Source organism: Accipiter gentilis, chromosome 33 (genome assembly GCF_929443795.1).
Source record: "Accipiter gentilis chromosome 33, bAccGen1.1, whole genome shotgun sequence".
NCBI classification, from domain to species: Eukaryota; Metazoa; Chordata; class Aves; order Accipitriformes; family Accipitridae; genus Astur; species Astur gentilis.
The window spans coordinates 9,377,046-9,392,992 of NC_064912.1; the positions used below are offsets into that span (position 1 = coordinate 9,377,046).

Consider the following 15,947-nt stretch of genomic DNA (forward strand, 5'->3'; position numbering starts at 1 on the left):
GTGAAAACATGTGCTATGCTGTGTTGAAGGTGAAAAAAATAAAGGAGCTGTGCAACCACAACAGTTGAAAGGAAGGGAAAAAAAGGGGGGGGGGGGCGGGGGGCAGAAACAGAAGTTAGATTGAAGCTACAGTGCCCTAGGAGCACTGCCAGTGTAACTGTGCTAGCATATGATACTGGCAGAGTATTCCTGGGTCCTGGTGTGGATGTAACACCAGCAAAACTGTGTGTGTTTCTGTGGAAAGGAGGGATTTTGGGGGGGGGTTTCCCCCCAGTATAATGGCATTTACAGCAGTCTGTATGCGCAGTGTGGTACTGATGAGATCACACCTACTCTCCCTGATTGTTGGCCAAAGTTTGTAGTGTAGATATGGCTTAAGTGCATAGCCATGATGTAACTTATAAAAACATAAATTATAATTCTATAAATTAAGACCTTGTATGTCCTTAAACTTGAAAGCCTTGGTATATGTAACAATAATTAAATGTAAAAAAACACACAAAACCAAACCTGAATGTGCAGCAGTACTAATTATTTTGCAACAGTAAAGTAATTACTTGTTTCTGCAAGTTACAAGAAGTAAAGCACACTAAATGGAGGAATGGGTATACCAATCAGTTGACTAACATTGCTATCAACTACCTACTTGAAACCATTCCAGCTACCTTGGTCATCTTTGCAGACAATCGGGAACCGATACACAAACACAGTGGCATGGATTTCCTGAGACACTTAATCTGGTAGTAACTTGTATTCTTGAACAACAAGCTATTGATGATGGTGTAATAGTGTTGTAAGAAAAATGGCTGCTTTAAGGAGGTTTATCCATGGGGATATTTGCTGGCCATAAATTTTATGCCCCTCTACAGATTTCTTTCAGTGGCATAAAAAGCCCAGCGAAAATTGCTCAATGAAGAACCTCTGGTTTAGACTACTTATGGCACCAGTCCATATATTAAAAACTATGTTAATTATGCGAAATGTGTTTTTATAAGTGTTTATTACTGAATATTACCGAAGAAAAACAGATTGTTTCAATGTCCCAAGTATTTGATTCTGTATTACTCTGGCTTTTTGGTTCTTAATGCAGACTGTTGAAATGATGATGTTAAAGCAGATGAAATGTACTCCAGACAAAGACTGTTTTCTTCCTGAACTGATACTTAAAAGCTCTTACTTATTCTGCTGTTTTTGTATATGCTAGAGGATTTGGTAAAGAAAAATATACCAACAAAACTGGAGTTACTACTGAAGATTTTATATTGTGAACCTGTTTTTTTCCTTGTGTTTATTTTAATGCACTGTAAACCCGACAATATTTTTTTTCTCTGAAGAAATGCTAGAAAGGAGTCTAGTCTTAATACAAAGTGGAAATTTATGCTAACAAACCGAAAATCTGTTGTGTGTATATATAACTTTCAATAATATATATCCTTTCATTGGCTTTCCTTCCCAAAAAGTCTCAGTTTCCAATGTAAATTGGATTTTTCTGCATCTCCCTTCAGTTACTTACACCTAAAAAAGTCCACGTATTTCTGAATAAGAGTAATAAGATATGACAGACTAACTGTTGGATGAAAAAGGTACCTGAGGCTGTGTTCCTGTCATCTGTTAAGCCTGTAGAACTGATGATAGGCAAAAGATTGTAACAAGAAAATTTTGCAGCTTGTGTCACAAAGACAGGTGCCTCTGTTCTTCTGAGAAAGCAGTCTTTGAATAAGTGAATAACTTTCACTGTAAGCATCCATCAATCTGACAGTTAATTAGATTATAGCTGGAGGCTTACACTAGGATTGCAAAGGAACACAATCTAAACAAAACTAGGGCTTGAACTCCAGATCTAGCAGGGAGATTCTCTTCTGAGATCTCTTTTGTAAGGGACTTCTTACTCCTGGTTTAATTTCTGCACATTCTTTGTGGTAGTTTTGTTGCAAGAAGTATACTTATAAAGACCAGGGATTTTGACGTGTGCCATCAAATAATCTGGAGGAACACAAGCCTGGTACTGGAACTTTTGGGATGCACACTAAAATAATAATTTTAAAGCTCAAAGACCTGTTTACAGCAGAAACAATTGATACTTGTACATCCCTTTTGCTAGGAGAAAGTATAAAATTAGGGATATATAGAAACATCCTCTTAAATAAGTAATGAGGTAGAGTGGTTTGCAATTATGTCATTTTAAATCCTAGCATTAAAATAAGTGTGACAAATGGTTTAAGGAAAAATACATACTTTCATGATTAAAGTTAAATTGAGGGCTATAGCAGAATATGTTTAGTGTACAGTGATAACACTGATAACAAAGTAACAAACCTAATTTCCCTTGTAAGAGTAACTATTAATTTGTGAACTTGCTAAACTAAAAGTACACTCTTTATATTCATTGCATGCTGTATTAAGCAGAAATATTTCTTATCCAGAGATTAACTTACTTTTCCAAGACAGCTCTGTTAGCGATGTCAAACACCTTTCAAGAAAAAATGATCATACTAAGTCAGTTAAACCACATGTAGTAAAATTTAGTCATGTCAGACTTAAAATGTTGCAGAAAAATGTACTTGGATGAGACTAATATGTGAAAAATTTGAATTTGAGTCACTAATAATAGTCTCTTTAGTTTTATCCTATTAATGCTATGCCGACCCAGTACAGTCAGGCTTCAAACATGTTGTTCAATCATATCTTGCAAGACTAGCCTAGCTTATTTTCGAAGAGATGTCCCAGTCATCTGACTTTTTCTGTTTTGTTTTAACACGTCACAATAATATGTTGATGTTTTATTAAAACATGGCTGCTCTAAAATATGCAAAGCCTATGCAGAGATAGGAGCAAGACTAATACAATTATCAGATTATAAAACACCACAGCTAGTATCATATGCTTAAGTTCTACCCATGCTGAAAAGATTTTACTGAGTCTGCCCTATTTGGCTACGCTGCATGTTCTTAGCCTTTCAGTAATTTCTGTATTGAATACTTCATACAACTACATGGCAACAAAGGATAGCTTTTCTTTTTCTTAGCCAGTTCCATTTATTTTGTTCATTTGTACAAATCACACAACAGAAAACTAAAACTTCCCTTTTCCAGGATTTTTTTTTCACTCTAAGTCTGGGGAAGTCTTGAAGCCATCAACTCTTCCACTGTTGCTCCATGAACACTACCAGCAGAATGAAAACATAAATCATTGTTATATAAAGCAGCCTGTCAAGAGACTAGGGTATTTTAATTCCTTTGTCTTTGTACTGGCACTCTGACTGACACATTTTTTTGGAAGACATCTGATGAGTAGGAATAAAGCCATAACTAGAAAGGCAAAGAGGAGAAAAAATCTAGAGGAGAGGAGTGAATGACTAAGATTCCTAATTTCATGGGTATTTAACCCCTGGTTATGCATAGCCGTGTTATCCAGGTAGCAGCTCACCTGTGTGATGAATGCAGACAGCCCAAAGCTGCCAGGGTGCACACAGCACTGTCAGTATGAGGCCAAAATAGTTCCAGGCTAGATCTGATCTGAAGACAATGCACTTACCCACCATGGAACTGGATGGAGTAAGCATCCCACAATTAAGCTACTTCCTGTAGTCAGTCAATGCATTTCTAAACTGAAGTGGAGATGCAGCAGTTCTGCCTTTACTATTCACAGATAAGGAAGAAATGGTTTGGCATGTGATAATCAGTGGTAGCCTCAACTGTAGCAACCTGGAAATAGAGAAGTTCAAGGTGCTGAGAGGTGTGTGAGGAAGATAAGTAGTGGAGTAGAGCCCCTGGACTTCAGGAGAAAGACTCTGGTTATTCAGAGAACCAGTAGGCAGGATCCCATGGGAGGCAGCCCTGAAGGGCAAAGGAGCTCAGGAAAGCTAGCAGCAGGTCTTTAAGGACAACCTCCTCCAATCATAAAAACAGTTCCTCCTGATACTCAGGAAAACAAGTAGATCTATCAGGAGACTGGCTTGGATAAGCAGCAAACTTGTGACATCATGCCAGTGCAAAAAGACAGTAATAAAGGAGGTAAAATCAGGGATAGGCTGCAAACAAGGAATTTAGAAACATTGCTCAGGCATGTAGGGATTGTCTTAGGAGAATAAGAGCTCACCTACAGTTGAACCGGGCCAGGATGACAAAGGCAACAAGAAGAACTTCTACTGCTACAGTAGTCACAAAAGGCCAAACAAGGACATGTGGGATGGTTGCTGAGTGGGGCAAGTGATTTTGGGTCCAGTTGGGCTGCATTCAAGTATGCTGAGAGCTGGCTGAAGTCACAGCAAGACTGTCAGCTTTGAGAGGAAACTGAGGGAGGGTCCCAATGACTGGAGAAAAGCAAAAGTTCCCCCACCTTCAGAAAACACCAGGAGGAGAATCTAAGAGTCACAGACCAGTCATGCTCACTTGGCTCCTGGGAAAATCATGGAACAAGTCTTCTTGGAATACTTTGACACAAGAAGGAGGAGCTTGGGAACAATCCGCGTGGATCGACCAACCGCAAATCATCCTGACCAACCCAATTACTTTCCATGACAAACTGACTAGATTTGCAGATGAGGGGAAAGGAGTGGATGGCATTCACCCCAACTTTAGCGCAGCTTTCAGCAGCCTCCCACAATCTTCTTGTATCCTAATCATTATGGTCTGGGCGGGTGGCCAACTAGATGGCTAACAACTGGTTGGACAATGGGCCTCTGAGGGCAGAGAGAATGGCTTGTACTCTGCCCCAGGGCCGGTAACAAATGGACTGCTGGGATTTCTCCTGGGACTTGTTCTATTTAATACCTTCAGAAGTGACCTGGAGCACGGTCACATCAAGTTTGCAGACGACATCAAGCTTGGGGACCATCGATAACCTTGAGGGCACGGCTCACGTGCAGAGGAACCCAGACAGGCTGGGGGGTTTAGGCAACACCACCCCTTCCACACTCAACCAAGGCGAATGCAAGCCCGCGTTTGGGAAGGGGCAGCCCTTTGCGACAACACCGGGGAACGACCGGCTGGGGAGCGGCTCTGCTGGGAAGGACCCGGGGGACAGCAAGGACAACACGAGCCACCCGGACGTGTTCCCTGCAGGCGAAGGTGGCCAGTAGCACCCCGGCCCGGGCCAGCTCAGCGCCAGCAGCAGGTCAAGGCCAGTACGACAGAAACTTTTTTCACCGTGAGGACACTCGGGCGTAGGAACGGGTCGCCCAGCCAGGGACAGCCTCCCTCCCCGGAGGCTGCGGAGCACCGTCCGGATACAGCCCAGAGCAACCCGGCCTGACTCGATGGCCTTGAAGGTCTTTTCCACCCATGGTGGTTCCGACCTCGGGCTGGCCCCCGCTGCTGGAGCAGGCGGGACGGGCGGCCTCCGGCGCTCCCTTCCAAGCCCAATTATAGCCCGTGAGCCGGTCACTCCCCCTGAGGGCTGCGCGACGGCCTCGGCCGCCGCCCCCGCCGCTCAGCTCGGAGCCAGCCCCCCCGCTGACCCCCGCCACGGACACGCGGGGCGACGCCGCCTCACCTCCGCTCCGGCCCGCCGCCCGCCGCCCGGGGCGGGGCGGGGCGGGGCGGCCGGGAGCCCCGCCCCCACTCGGCGGACGTGCCGCGGCCGTGTCCCGGAAGGCGGCGTGTGCGCAGCCGCGGCGGGTTGCACGTGGCGCCGGCGGAGCCATGGCGAAGGGGCCGGGGCGTCTGGAGCGCGCCCAGGTACGGCGGGACGGGACGGGACGGGCTCGGCTCGGCTCGGCTCGGCTCGGCTCGGCTCGGCTCGACCCGACCCGACCCGACCCGACCCGACCTTAACCGCGGCTGCTGCCGCTGTCGTGCCGTTGCAGGTGAAGAAGGCGGTGGAGGCCCTCCTGGCTTTCGCCAGAAGCAAGGCCAAGGGCGACGCGCTGCTTCTCAACGAGAGCGAGAACGTCCACCTCCTGGTGACGGTCTGGAAGGTCCCGCGGGTGGCGCAGGTCATCAAAATGTAAGAAATTCACCCTCGGCCGTGTAGCTGCAGGGGTCGCTCGTGTCCCTTGGCGTGGAAGAGAGCCCTGTGCTGATCGGGAGCCCCGGGGGTTCGGCTGCCGCCGCCCTGTCCCGCGGGTCCCGTGCCGTGGCCAGAACCGCCCGCCGCACCACTGCTCCGGCCCCGCTCCTAGCGGAACTGGAAGCCCGGCCGTGCCCGCTTCATCTACGCGTAGAATACTTGGTTTTCTTGGCTGCCAGTTACAGGGTGCGTGCCTTTCGAATCCTGAAGTTGAAGAAGAGGAATCTCTCTCTTCTTTGCCTTAACTCTCCACCATAGCATTAAAAAGATCCCTGTTTCTTTTTTGTGATGCCCCAAAGCGAACGTGAGTTACAAGTTCTCCTTTAAACTGTAGTTATGCTCTACTGAGAAAGCTTACATCTGTTTATCTGGGCCCTAGTACTACAAAGAGTTGTCTCATGACTGGTTGCGGCCGTGGTGTTAAGAGAGGAGAATGGATGCTCCTCCTCCTCCTCCCAGGACCTGTGTGCTGACCGCTCCTGGCAGTATAGGTGGATTCAGCGGTGTATCAGACTGGAGCCATGGTATAGGATTGTTTCACTTTTACACTTCTGTGTGCTTTAAAAAGTAGGGGTTCCACAGAGGACGTTTAGTAGTTAACAAAGAACAGAATCTAGATACGTGGCTTCCCTGTAGTACTTGTTAAGGGTATTGATCTCTGTAGACCTAGTTCTGGAAAAAAAATTCTTTCTCCTCTTAGACGTTCCCTGTCCATCTCATATTCTCGTTGTAGACCACTGCCCCATGGCATTCGACCAGAAACAGCCGAGGTTTGCCTGTTCACAAAGGATGAACCAAATTTATCAGCAGAACAGACTGAAAATCTGTACAGGAAACTTTTAATACAGAATGGGATCAGAAGCATTAGCCAGGTAAGAGAGATATATGATAGTGTAGCATAGTACTGTCATTTCTTTCCTCTTGTACCAGCGGAAAGGGAAAGTAGTTGTTGTTTTCTGCTGTTTAATATTCTAATCTCTATGGTTCTGAGTTAATGATCTCTAGTAAGATTTTTCTGACTATTCAAACTGTAGTTTTTCTAAACTCCAGAATTTACTCAGAGTAATTTCTTCAATTTGAAACAGGATCTTTAGCCATCAGATGTAATTGCTAGATAAATGCTCAGTATTTAGTTTGAGTAATCAACTGGAAAAACTTACAATGTAAAAGAATATTTGAGTTCTTTGCAGCTGGATTGGATTGTTTACGCTACTAGCAGTAGAACTAGAAAATAATTTTATTGTTGTATTTAACCTTAATTTAGGTGTTACCGTGTACTTGAGTTCTGTTTGGTAATTTGCAGTTAACTGTGCAAGAGATCCATATTGTTTGATTCTTAAAAAGTACTGTATCCTTTTTCTATTGATTGTCTTCAGCATTCTAAAATAATGCACCGTGATAGACTATCAGTTACGCTTGTTAATTCTGTGCAGTTCTAAGTAGTATTCTAGGCTGTGTTTTCAGCAGTGGGGACTAAACAGTTACTTGCATTGCAGATCATCTCGTACAAAACTCTCAAAAAAGAGTATAAACTATTTGAAGCTAAGCGTCGCCTCCTGAACAGATTTGATCTCTTTCTGTCTGATGACCGAATTAGAAGGCTCTTGCCCTCACATCTAGGAAAACACTTTTATGAAAGGAAAAAGTAGGTATTTAAATTCTGTGTATCCATTTTGCATTATCTTTTTTAAGATTAGATTCCTCTTAGAAGTTGTTGGTTGGTTGGGTTGGGGGGGGGGGCAGAGTTGGTTTTGGGTTGTTTTAGTTTGTGGTTTTTTTAAAAAAAAAAACAACACCACTTTCTTTTTTAGGGTACCTTTATCTGTAAACCTGAAAGCCAAAAATCTTGCTAAGGAAATGCAAAAACATATCCAGGGGACTACACTCCCAGTTACCAACAAGGGGTGCTGTTAGTAAGTATGAATAGATTAATACTTGACTTGAAGGACAGTTGTACCTTAACTGTGGGAATTTTAAGTGAGTTATTTTTATGCCATTAATATGTGAATAAAAGAGGTTAAGAGTCACCATCCAGATACGGGCCATTTTGAACCTTAACCTGTATAAAGAAATCAGTAGTTCTATCTAATAAGAAGTTTTAATGTAAAGTTGCACTTCTTGTCTCTTTTTCCTTACACCTAAGGAATTTCTAGGCAACTGTCACTGTCAAACAGTATGTACAATCTTAGAAAAATATTACTGTTAAATTAGGTAAAAACTACTTTCAAAATACTCTATTCTTTTAAGACTTTTTTTCATTTATTGTGCCTCAAAAATGATCTAAACTGGTAATAAGCTTAGTAATATAAGGCAGTAGTTGCATATCCAAATACGGAAAGGTTAAGACTTCTGCAATAGCCAGCCATCCTTTATGGAAGTTAAGATAATTGTGGATAAGTGGGCTTTTTTTCATTTCTGGGTATGCCTAAAAACAAGTAACTTGAAGTATGTTTCTTTGCCCGTGTATAAATATTACTTTTCACTTCTTTTCAGTACAGCACGTATAGGTCACACTGGAATGAAAGCTGATGAGATAGTAGATAATATCATCGCAGCAGCTGAGGTGATTGCTAAGAAGTTACCAAAGGTACTGCTGATTGATTGCATTAAAGCCAAGTCAGTTCATAATTGAGCCTTGTTACTTTTACATAAGATACTGGTTTTGTTGTTGCAGAATTGGAAAAATGTAAAAATTCTTCACCTCAAAACGCTTAGATCAGTTGCACTTCCGATTTTTACTGCAAATATCTCCAACTTGGATGAGCTTGACAGCCAGCCATCTCTCAAAAAAAAGGAAGTAAAGGTAAAAAAAAAAAAATATTCTTCAAACTTACCATAAAACCAAATTGGCTTCCTTTTACGTATTATAGTGTCTGATGTGTTGGGTTTAAATGTTTGAGCAGTTGATCCCAGGCGTTTATGGCTACAAATGGGTTAGGCGCTCCTGACTCTGGGTGCTTCAAATACTCAGTAATACTAATGAAATTATGGAAACTCCCTGACAGATTGTAAAGCAAACTGGAAATAAGTAAGTTAAGCATTTCTAGTCCTAAACTGTAGGAAGCTGAGATTCATTCTTAGAACTTTTGCTAGTATTGTTTATTCAGATTTGCCTTCTGAAAGTACACTCATTAGCAATACATGGCCTCAAGACTATGCATCCATTATTGGCTAATCAGTGGCATCTGAATAATACACAAACTCATGTATTTGTATACATGAGGGGCGGCTCACCTGCTTTTTTAAAAAAGAAAATAATCAGCTATTCCTTTGTACTGAGTTCTGCTTACTATGTTCTTTTGTCCAAAATAAATTTGGAGCATGTATATTAAACTTACAGACTGTAATCTTGATGTTATCGTTTACTTATGAGCTATTTATTATAAACTGCTGGAAATAATGCATTTTTTCATATTTTACATATGGTTGACCAGCCCAGGTCTATTGAATGACAGTATTTAAATTAATGTTGCTAGATGGTATCATTTTTAAGTATATTAAAACAATTATTATACATTTAGAAATGTTACGGGAATTTGTCTGAGATGTACTTCCAATTAATTCTAGAAGGGAAAGAACAAGAAGCCGAAGGCGGCAGCTAAAAAACTGAATTCAAGTCAAGTCACTTTGACAGCTGAAATTAATGCTAATGGTGCTGCTGCTGCTGCTACCAAGGAGCTTGTGATAAAAGAAAAAGTAAAAGTAGTCCAAGAACCAGGTGATCAGGATGATGAAGAAATTCCACAACTGGTGCCTATGCAAACAACCAACTTAGCTGAGCCGAAGGTAATTAATAATATTGAGAAACTAATATATTATATTTTAACATATTTGAGTTAAAACTGAGGATTTTGAATTGTTTAAATTGTTCGTTGCTCCTTAGGGAGCAGCGTGTGTTAACACACTTCAAGTGAACTGGATTTTTTGTGACTATATCATGAAAGCAAGAGTTGAGTGTATGAGGGGGGTGGTGCCTTGGGGAGGTGGTTAGTTTTGGGGTTTTTTTTGTTTTGAGGGTTTTTCTTATTTTTCAGTTAACCCCCCCTTACAGACAGGAAGCCAGTGGTTATTGTCCTTTTATGTATTTTTCTGAGTAGCAGCAATTTCCTCTAGGCTGAATAGCACGCCTGAAGTCAGAAGAAAGGGTAAATGATCAAGAAACAGCTTAATACTTAATCAAGTAAATTGTAAAGTTTATAATTGAAAATTTCTTGCAAAATTAATGTATTATAATGTATCATCTGCCTGGAGTACAAAACTTGAGGAAAAACAAGTAACATTCTCTAGGATAGTAATATGCAACATTAACGATCATATAATGTAAATTGAGAGCTAGCAGCTTGCATGAAGCACTGTATGGACTTACTGTTGCCAGTATTGGAGATGATGTGGATCATGTCATTAACATGTCTGCAAAACAACCAGACTGATAATACTGACGTTTAACAAATATCTAGGAAAGATATTTGGATGAATAAAACAGTAACACTTACAAATTTAACTGAGTTATACTGCATTTATGATTGGAATGTATCCTTAAACTCTAACTATGTACGTCTTCAGGGATGCCCAGATTAAAGCTATTATCGTGCAGGCCCACCAGAAAAATTCATACAGCTTGCTTCAAGCTGCAGTCATGCAACAGGCCTACATTAGCTGATGTGATGTGATTGCCAGAGCCCTATTTCCAGAAACCTGGGAGTAGATACAGCTAGAGTATCTACTGTATGAATAGATGAGGGCCATTTGGGAATATATGATGAACTCCAGGGAATACTAGGCCTGGTGCACAGATAAGAGTGCAGTCAGTTTCTGTGTGTACAGCTGGACTTCAAACTGATGTCTTTTAAATTCATTAAGCCTGGAAATGCAGCAAGAAGAGGACTGTAGTTTAAAGCTCTGCCAGCAGAGGTCAGTGACTTGACTGGACAAGAGGATCCTTGCATCTGTTAAATCTATTTACTTTCTTACTATTTTGTTATTTTTTCATTATTTTCATGATTTAGTTCTGTGTTTAATTCTCTGCTTCCAGGCTGAAATGTGAACAGGTTATTTGGGCGAGGGCACGGTTCAATCGATACAAAGCATTTGTCATTTATAACAGTTTTCATTGATCCTTCTTCTTGAAAAACAGTGAAGATGTTTCTTAGGTGGAAGGGTAATTTTTTGTGTGTCTTAAATACAGAAAAGGGAACCAAGTCCAGAAAAACGTGACAACCTGGGCAAGAAAAACAAAACACCCCTCGGTAAGAGAAAGAAACAACCTCTAGCTCTGGAGACTCCAAAACCAAAACATAAAGTTACAGAAGAGTGTGAAGACTTGCAGACTTCATCAAAACAGAAAAAAACCAAGCAGCTCAGCATGCCCAAGGAAGCAATAAAAGAAAAAGACATGAAAAAGACTCCCAAAAAGCCTGAAGCAAAGTCTTTTGCAACACCCAAAGCTGGCACATCAATACAGTCAGCCAAGAAGTCTTCAAAAACAGCAAAGCAAGCACCCAAGAAAGTACGCCGACCACAATCAGCATGAATATTGTCTGTTGTGATATGTTTTATGTAGTCATTCAGTGGTGTCTTTTTAGTAAACAAATATATTGAGGAAGTAAAATACCTTCTTAAGAAAATCTGATCCCAGGAGCTTTTTTATGGAGACCTGTAATGATGCATTTGTGTTTCCTTCTAACTGACAAGCCGGAACAAATAAACTTACAATCTTAATTGGCTCTATTTCTTACCTTTTATCTTTTCCTAGCCCAAACTAAAAGCACTCGAATTCTTTAAGTGTCGAAGGGCAGGGAGGGGACTATTCCAGGAAAAAAAGCTGAGAACTCTTAAGTGACATCTTCCTGAAGCATAGTACTGGAACAGACGAGAGCTGAAGCAGGAAGCATGTATACCAAGAACAGCAATCTATTTAACGTGATTTAAAATGTGAAATAGCTGCTATCATTTTTTTCTTAAATTGTTCAATATAATGAAAACAGGTTGACATCTATTGATCTTATTCCAGCTATTTAAGTTAGCAGCCTGATAACAAGCCAAACTTAATGTATTTTTTAGCTATTTTTAGCTAGGGTATTTGTGTGTTTTTTTTAAAAAAAAGCATGGACAATTTTACTTTTATCATTGTATGCTTTGACCATTTATACTTTATGACATCAAGCAAAATCTCCTTCACTTTTGGGCTTTATTTCTGCTACCAGAACAAGTGAGGGTGTGCCTGCATGCTGGTCACAATACTGTTATTTCTGCCACCTGAAAAACACCACAGGCCGTATGAATTTCAGGTGTGTCAGCTAAGTCAACCAGTCCCATAAAGGCATTAAAAAATATACACTGCAGAACTGAAAGGTTATATATTTGAAATTTTACAGAATAACCAACTTGTTCCTCCCTGTACGATTACTTCACATCTTCCTCAGAGAAAGAATACAAGGCAGATTTGTGATGAAAAGTCCTAGTGGTAAAAATCTTTATTAGCAGTATTTTACTCAAGTCCAAATAGGAAAAATTTCCCAAGAGACAAGATTAATCAACAGTATGTAACTAGCCTAATTTGCGGAGTTCAATAAAAACTATCCTATCTCCTATGTAGGACATGCCATATCAATAGATTTGCTACCTAGAAAGTAGTGGGGTGCTAAATAATAAGTGGTAAAAGAAACACTAAAGAAGAATATGAAAAGATTCTGCTTGATCCATGGTGTCAATTTTCTGTAACCTGTGACCTTTTGTTCTGTGCTACCATAAACATTTTTTAATCAAGAAACAAATCAATCTTAGCCAAAAAAAGCAAGTCTGACTTGATGATCCCTGTTAGATCCTTGCTAACAAAAAGATCTGATCTTGTCCAAAAATAATCCCATCACTTTCTAGTCTGGGCTGCAAAATATTACTTCTTTTCCGTAATAGTGAAGTAAGTGAATAGATACAGAACTCGCCTCCTTTCTGGAAATGTGTTTTTGTTTCTAATCATTCACGTTAAAATGTTTCTTAATTTGTAGTTGTGCAGAAAATTATGAACTTAAGATCAGAACTTCTATATGAGTAACTGATAGTGAACCATACTAGCTTGTAGGTGCTGGAAAAACACCTTCACATTGAAAACATTAACAACTACTGCCTTGAAATTCTGCAGCACCTTGAGCCAATCTTATGTTAGGACTGCAGTAGTTAGTCTTGCCTTTTTGATAGCAGCACTAGAATTCATACAGCTAGGTGAGACATGCAAAGCATCTGATTGACATAGCTACAAATTAACCCACTGGGGGAAAAGTATATATATATAAAATATACTATATGCAGAATTTGTTCCTTTTACGTTGCAGAGTATCCAGGATTCTGACAGTTAAATAAGATGTAACGCTACTGATGTCATTTTTATTTTTCCTAAGAGTAATGTACCCTTTTATTAAAAAAGTACATATTTAGAATGGAGAAAATCTAATAATTTGATATGGTTATCACAGATCTTCACTTGGAGACTTGTGCAGTAGTCACCCTTGCTCAGAAGCAGCAAGTTACCATTGTTAGTGGGAGGTGTGTTTCTCAACTTCTCAGTGCACTGTATGTATTGAAGATCAGTGTTGAATGATGGAGTTAAATTTGTTATGTTTATTCAGGAAACTACTTAGTAATGTTTTTCTTGCTTGTTTGAGAGACCTGGGAAAACCTGTCACTTTGCTAATCAAGAAAGGACAAAATATGAAAAACATTCATTCAGGTTGAAGCTGTGCCTATTGTGGATGCATTACAGAATCAAATCAGGTGTAAAACGCAATTGTTTCAGTGAACTAATTTCAACTGGCTAGCTGTAAGGACCAAATCGCCAATCCATGTCTTCAGTATGAATGCTCTTTTAGCAAAGATAACTGAATTTTCTATGCTAGCAGAAGCAGCTAAGATGGAAAACACCTCCCCAAGGGCTGAGCTGGTTTAGCTCTGCAAGGCACATTGGTGAGTATTAAGTTCAGTCTTAATGTGAACAGCTAGTGTGCAGTAGTCATGTTTGAGCCTTTGTAAGGACATTTCTGGGAATGACCATCAGGAAACTAAAGCAAATTTGGTATGTTTATGTATAAATTCTTATAGACCAACCATTTTTACTCCTGTAATACTTGTTCTGACTGATTTTGGAAATAGGAGGGGAAAGGTTTAATAGACATCTGAATAATTTAAGGTACTGTATCTTTGACCTTATAATCTTTATTGTATTTAAAAATTTAAAAATTGAAAGAACGGAGGAATGAACTATAAAAGCCATTTATAGTATGGCTAGTAAAATTATCAGCCTTAAAATAAAGCTGTATTACTGCAAGTTCTATTAGGAGCCCCATAATTCTGAATTTAAAAAGGGGACTTTGATTAAATTCTTATGCAACATTTTCAATAGTACTATTTGTTTGTGTTTTTTTAATAGAAAAATCTGTCTGTTAACTTTATTAAGAGTGTAGAATAATAATATTTTAAAAATACATAATTGTCAAGATATATCTAAACAGTGCTTTCTTTACACAGCTCATGTACCCTTGCATTAAGTACTTTGTGGAGATGGGGTAATAGCCAAAATTTTTTTGTGTATCATTAATGTGAGTGAGTTCATGTCCTTTTTAGAAGTACTGAAAGCGGAGTGGCTGTATGGAAGCTAGAAGGGAAGAGGAAGTTGATAACTTCCAAAATATCAACATTCTAATTTAAAAAAAAAAAAAAAGAAGTATTCTGTTTTGTTATTAAAATTTGCTGCAAGAGTTTAAACTAAACTCTTAGATTAAGGACAAGCTTCTGCAAGGAGTCTTTGCTTTTATTTGAAGGGTTTAATAAAGATACTACCAAAATACTTTCTCTAGTAGCACACAGTGTGGTTGTTTTGACTAGAATTGATTCTGTATTGCTCATTTGTTCTCCATATTTGTATTAAAGTGGGAACTAACTCATGTTCCTCACAGAGATAAACTGGAGTTAGGAAGCAAGTCTTTCAAAAGACTGCAGTAAGTGTTAAACTACAGTGAAACAACTTAGTGCAGGTACCTTGAAACTTACTACTCTACTGAAGCCAAAGTGCCTTTCTTCCCCCCCCCCCCCCCAAAAAAAAAGCCTGCTGAACTGCTTTTGCAAGAGAGGAAAAACTTAAAAACTACATTAACTTCTACTCTGATTTATATAGCTGGGTGCTTTTTAAAAAAATAATCAAATGGAGGTATATATTCAATGTGTTAGTAACTTCAGCAGTGTCGTGTTCTGAACAACATTGAGCTCTTGCTGAAAAATGAATTTCCATGGACAGATAAATAGGGAAGAAAAATACCTTCTGTCTAGAAAAAAACATAGACTAGTTTATGCCTGTAGCTGGTCTGTAAGCTTTCTGCCATGCTTATAGAAATCACTATATTTGTACGCATGTTTGGTAGGACAAGGGTGATACTGTAACTTACACTTTCAGATTAGCCCTGAAGTTCAGCATTACCGGGCAGAATAACAGCTAATAATAAAGCAAATACCTGAATATTATCAAACTAAGGCCTTGGCAGGAGGGATGCAGAGAAGATAATAGAAAACTTGTTCACAAACTCATTTTGTAGGAGTTAATTACATCTTGGGCACCAGGGGGCGGTAGGTTTGGGGCAAACAATAAGAATGCCACAGGGCTAGAACTATGACTTAAATAGGCGTTTTTCCAAAGAATCTGAGTTAAGATTATTAATAATTTCTGTTTAAAATTCCTTAAGTATTTGTTATTCCATTGTAATTAGATCTGCCTTCTCACTCCATCAATTTTCACACTAGGCAAAATGGTTGTGATTATTTCTTTTAGGGTTGTATATGATTATTAGAATTCCTACTGCCATCAGGATAAGTATGTAATGCTAAAATTAGCTTGACTTCCTAAGAGGTATTCTGATTCTAATGGAATAAACCCACCCAAACTAAGCAGGTATGTG

The 15,947-nt window shown here is 39.8% G+C and overlaps 1 protein-coding gene across 1 annotated transcript; it reads left to right on the forward strand.

Moving 5' to 3' along the window:
• The first annotated feature begins 5,593 nt into the window (after positions 1–5,593).
• Positions 5,594–11,732, forward strand: RSL1D1 (ribosomal L1 domain containing 1). The gene is made up of 9 exons (XM_049791400.1): positions 5,594–5,678; positions 5,807–5,946; positions 6,743–6,881; positions 7,506–7,654; positions 7,821–7,922; positions 8,503–8,596; positions 8,684–8,812; positions 9,577–9,795; positions 11,195–11,732. Exons 1-9 carry the CDS (start codon positions 5,643–5,645, stop codon positions 11,537–11,539), a joined length of 1,353 nt encoding a protein of 450 aa, XP_049647357.1. The 5' UTR covers positions 5,594–5,642; the 3' UTR covers positions 11,540–11,732.
• Positions 11,733–15,947: the final 4,215 nt, after the last annotated feature.

Coding starts and splice junctions, on each gene's coding strand:
- RSL1D1 (XM_049791400.1), top strand. CDS start 5,643: ATGGCGAAGGGGCCGGGGCGTCTGGAGCGCGCCCAG. Junction 7,655..7,820: donor CACTTTTATGAAAGGAAAAA/GTAGGTATTTAA, acceptor TTTCTTTTTTAG/GGTACCTTTATCTGTAAACC. Junction 8,597..8,683: donor TTGCTAAGAAGTTACCAAAG/GTACTGCTGATT, acceptor TTGTTGTTGCAG/AATTGGAAAAATGTAAAAAT.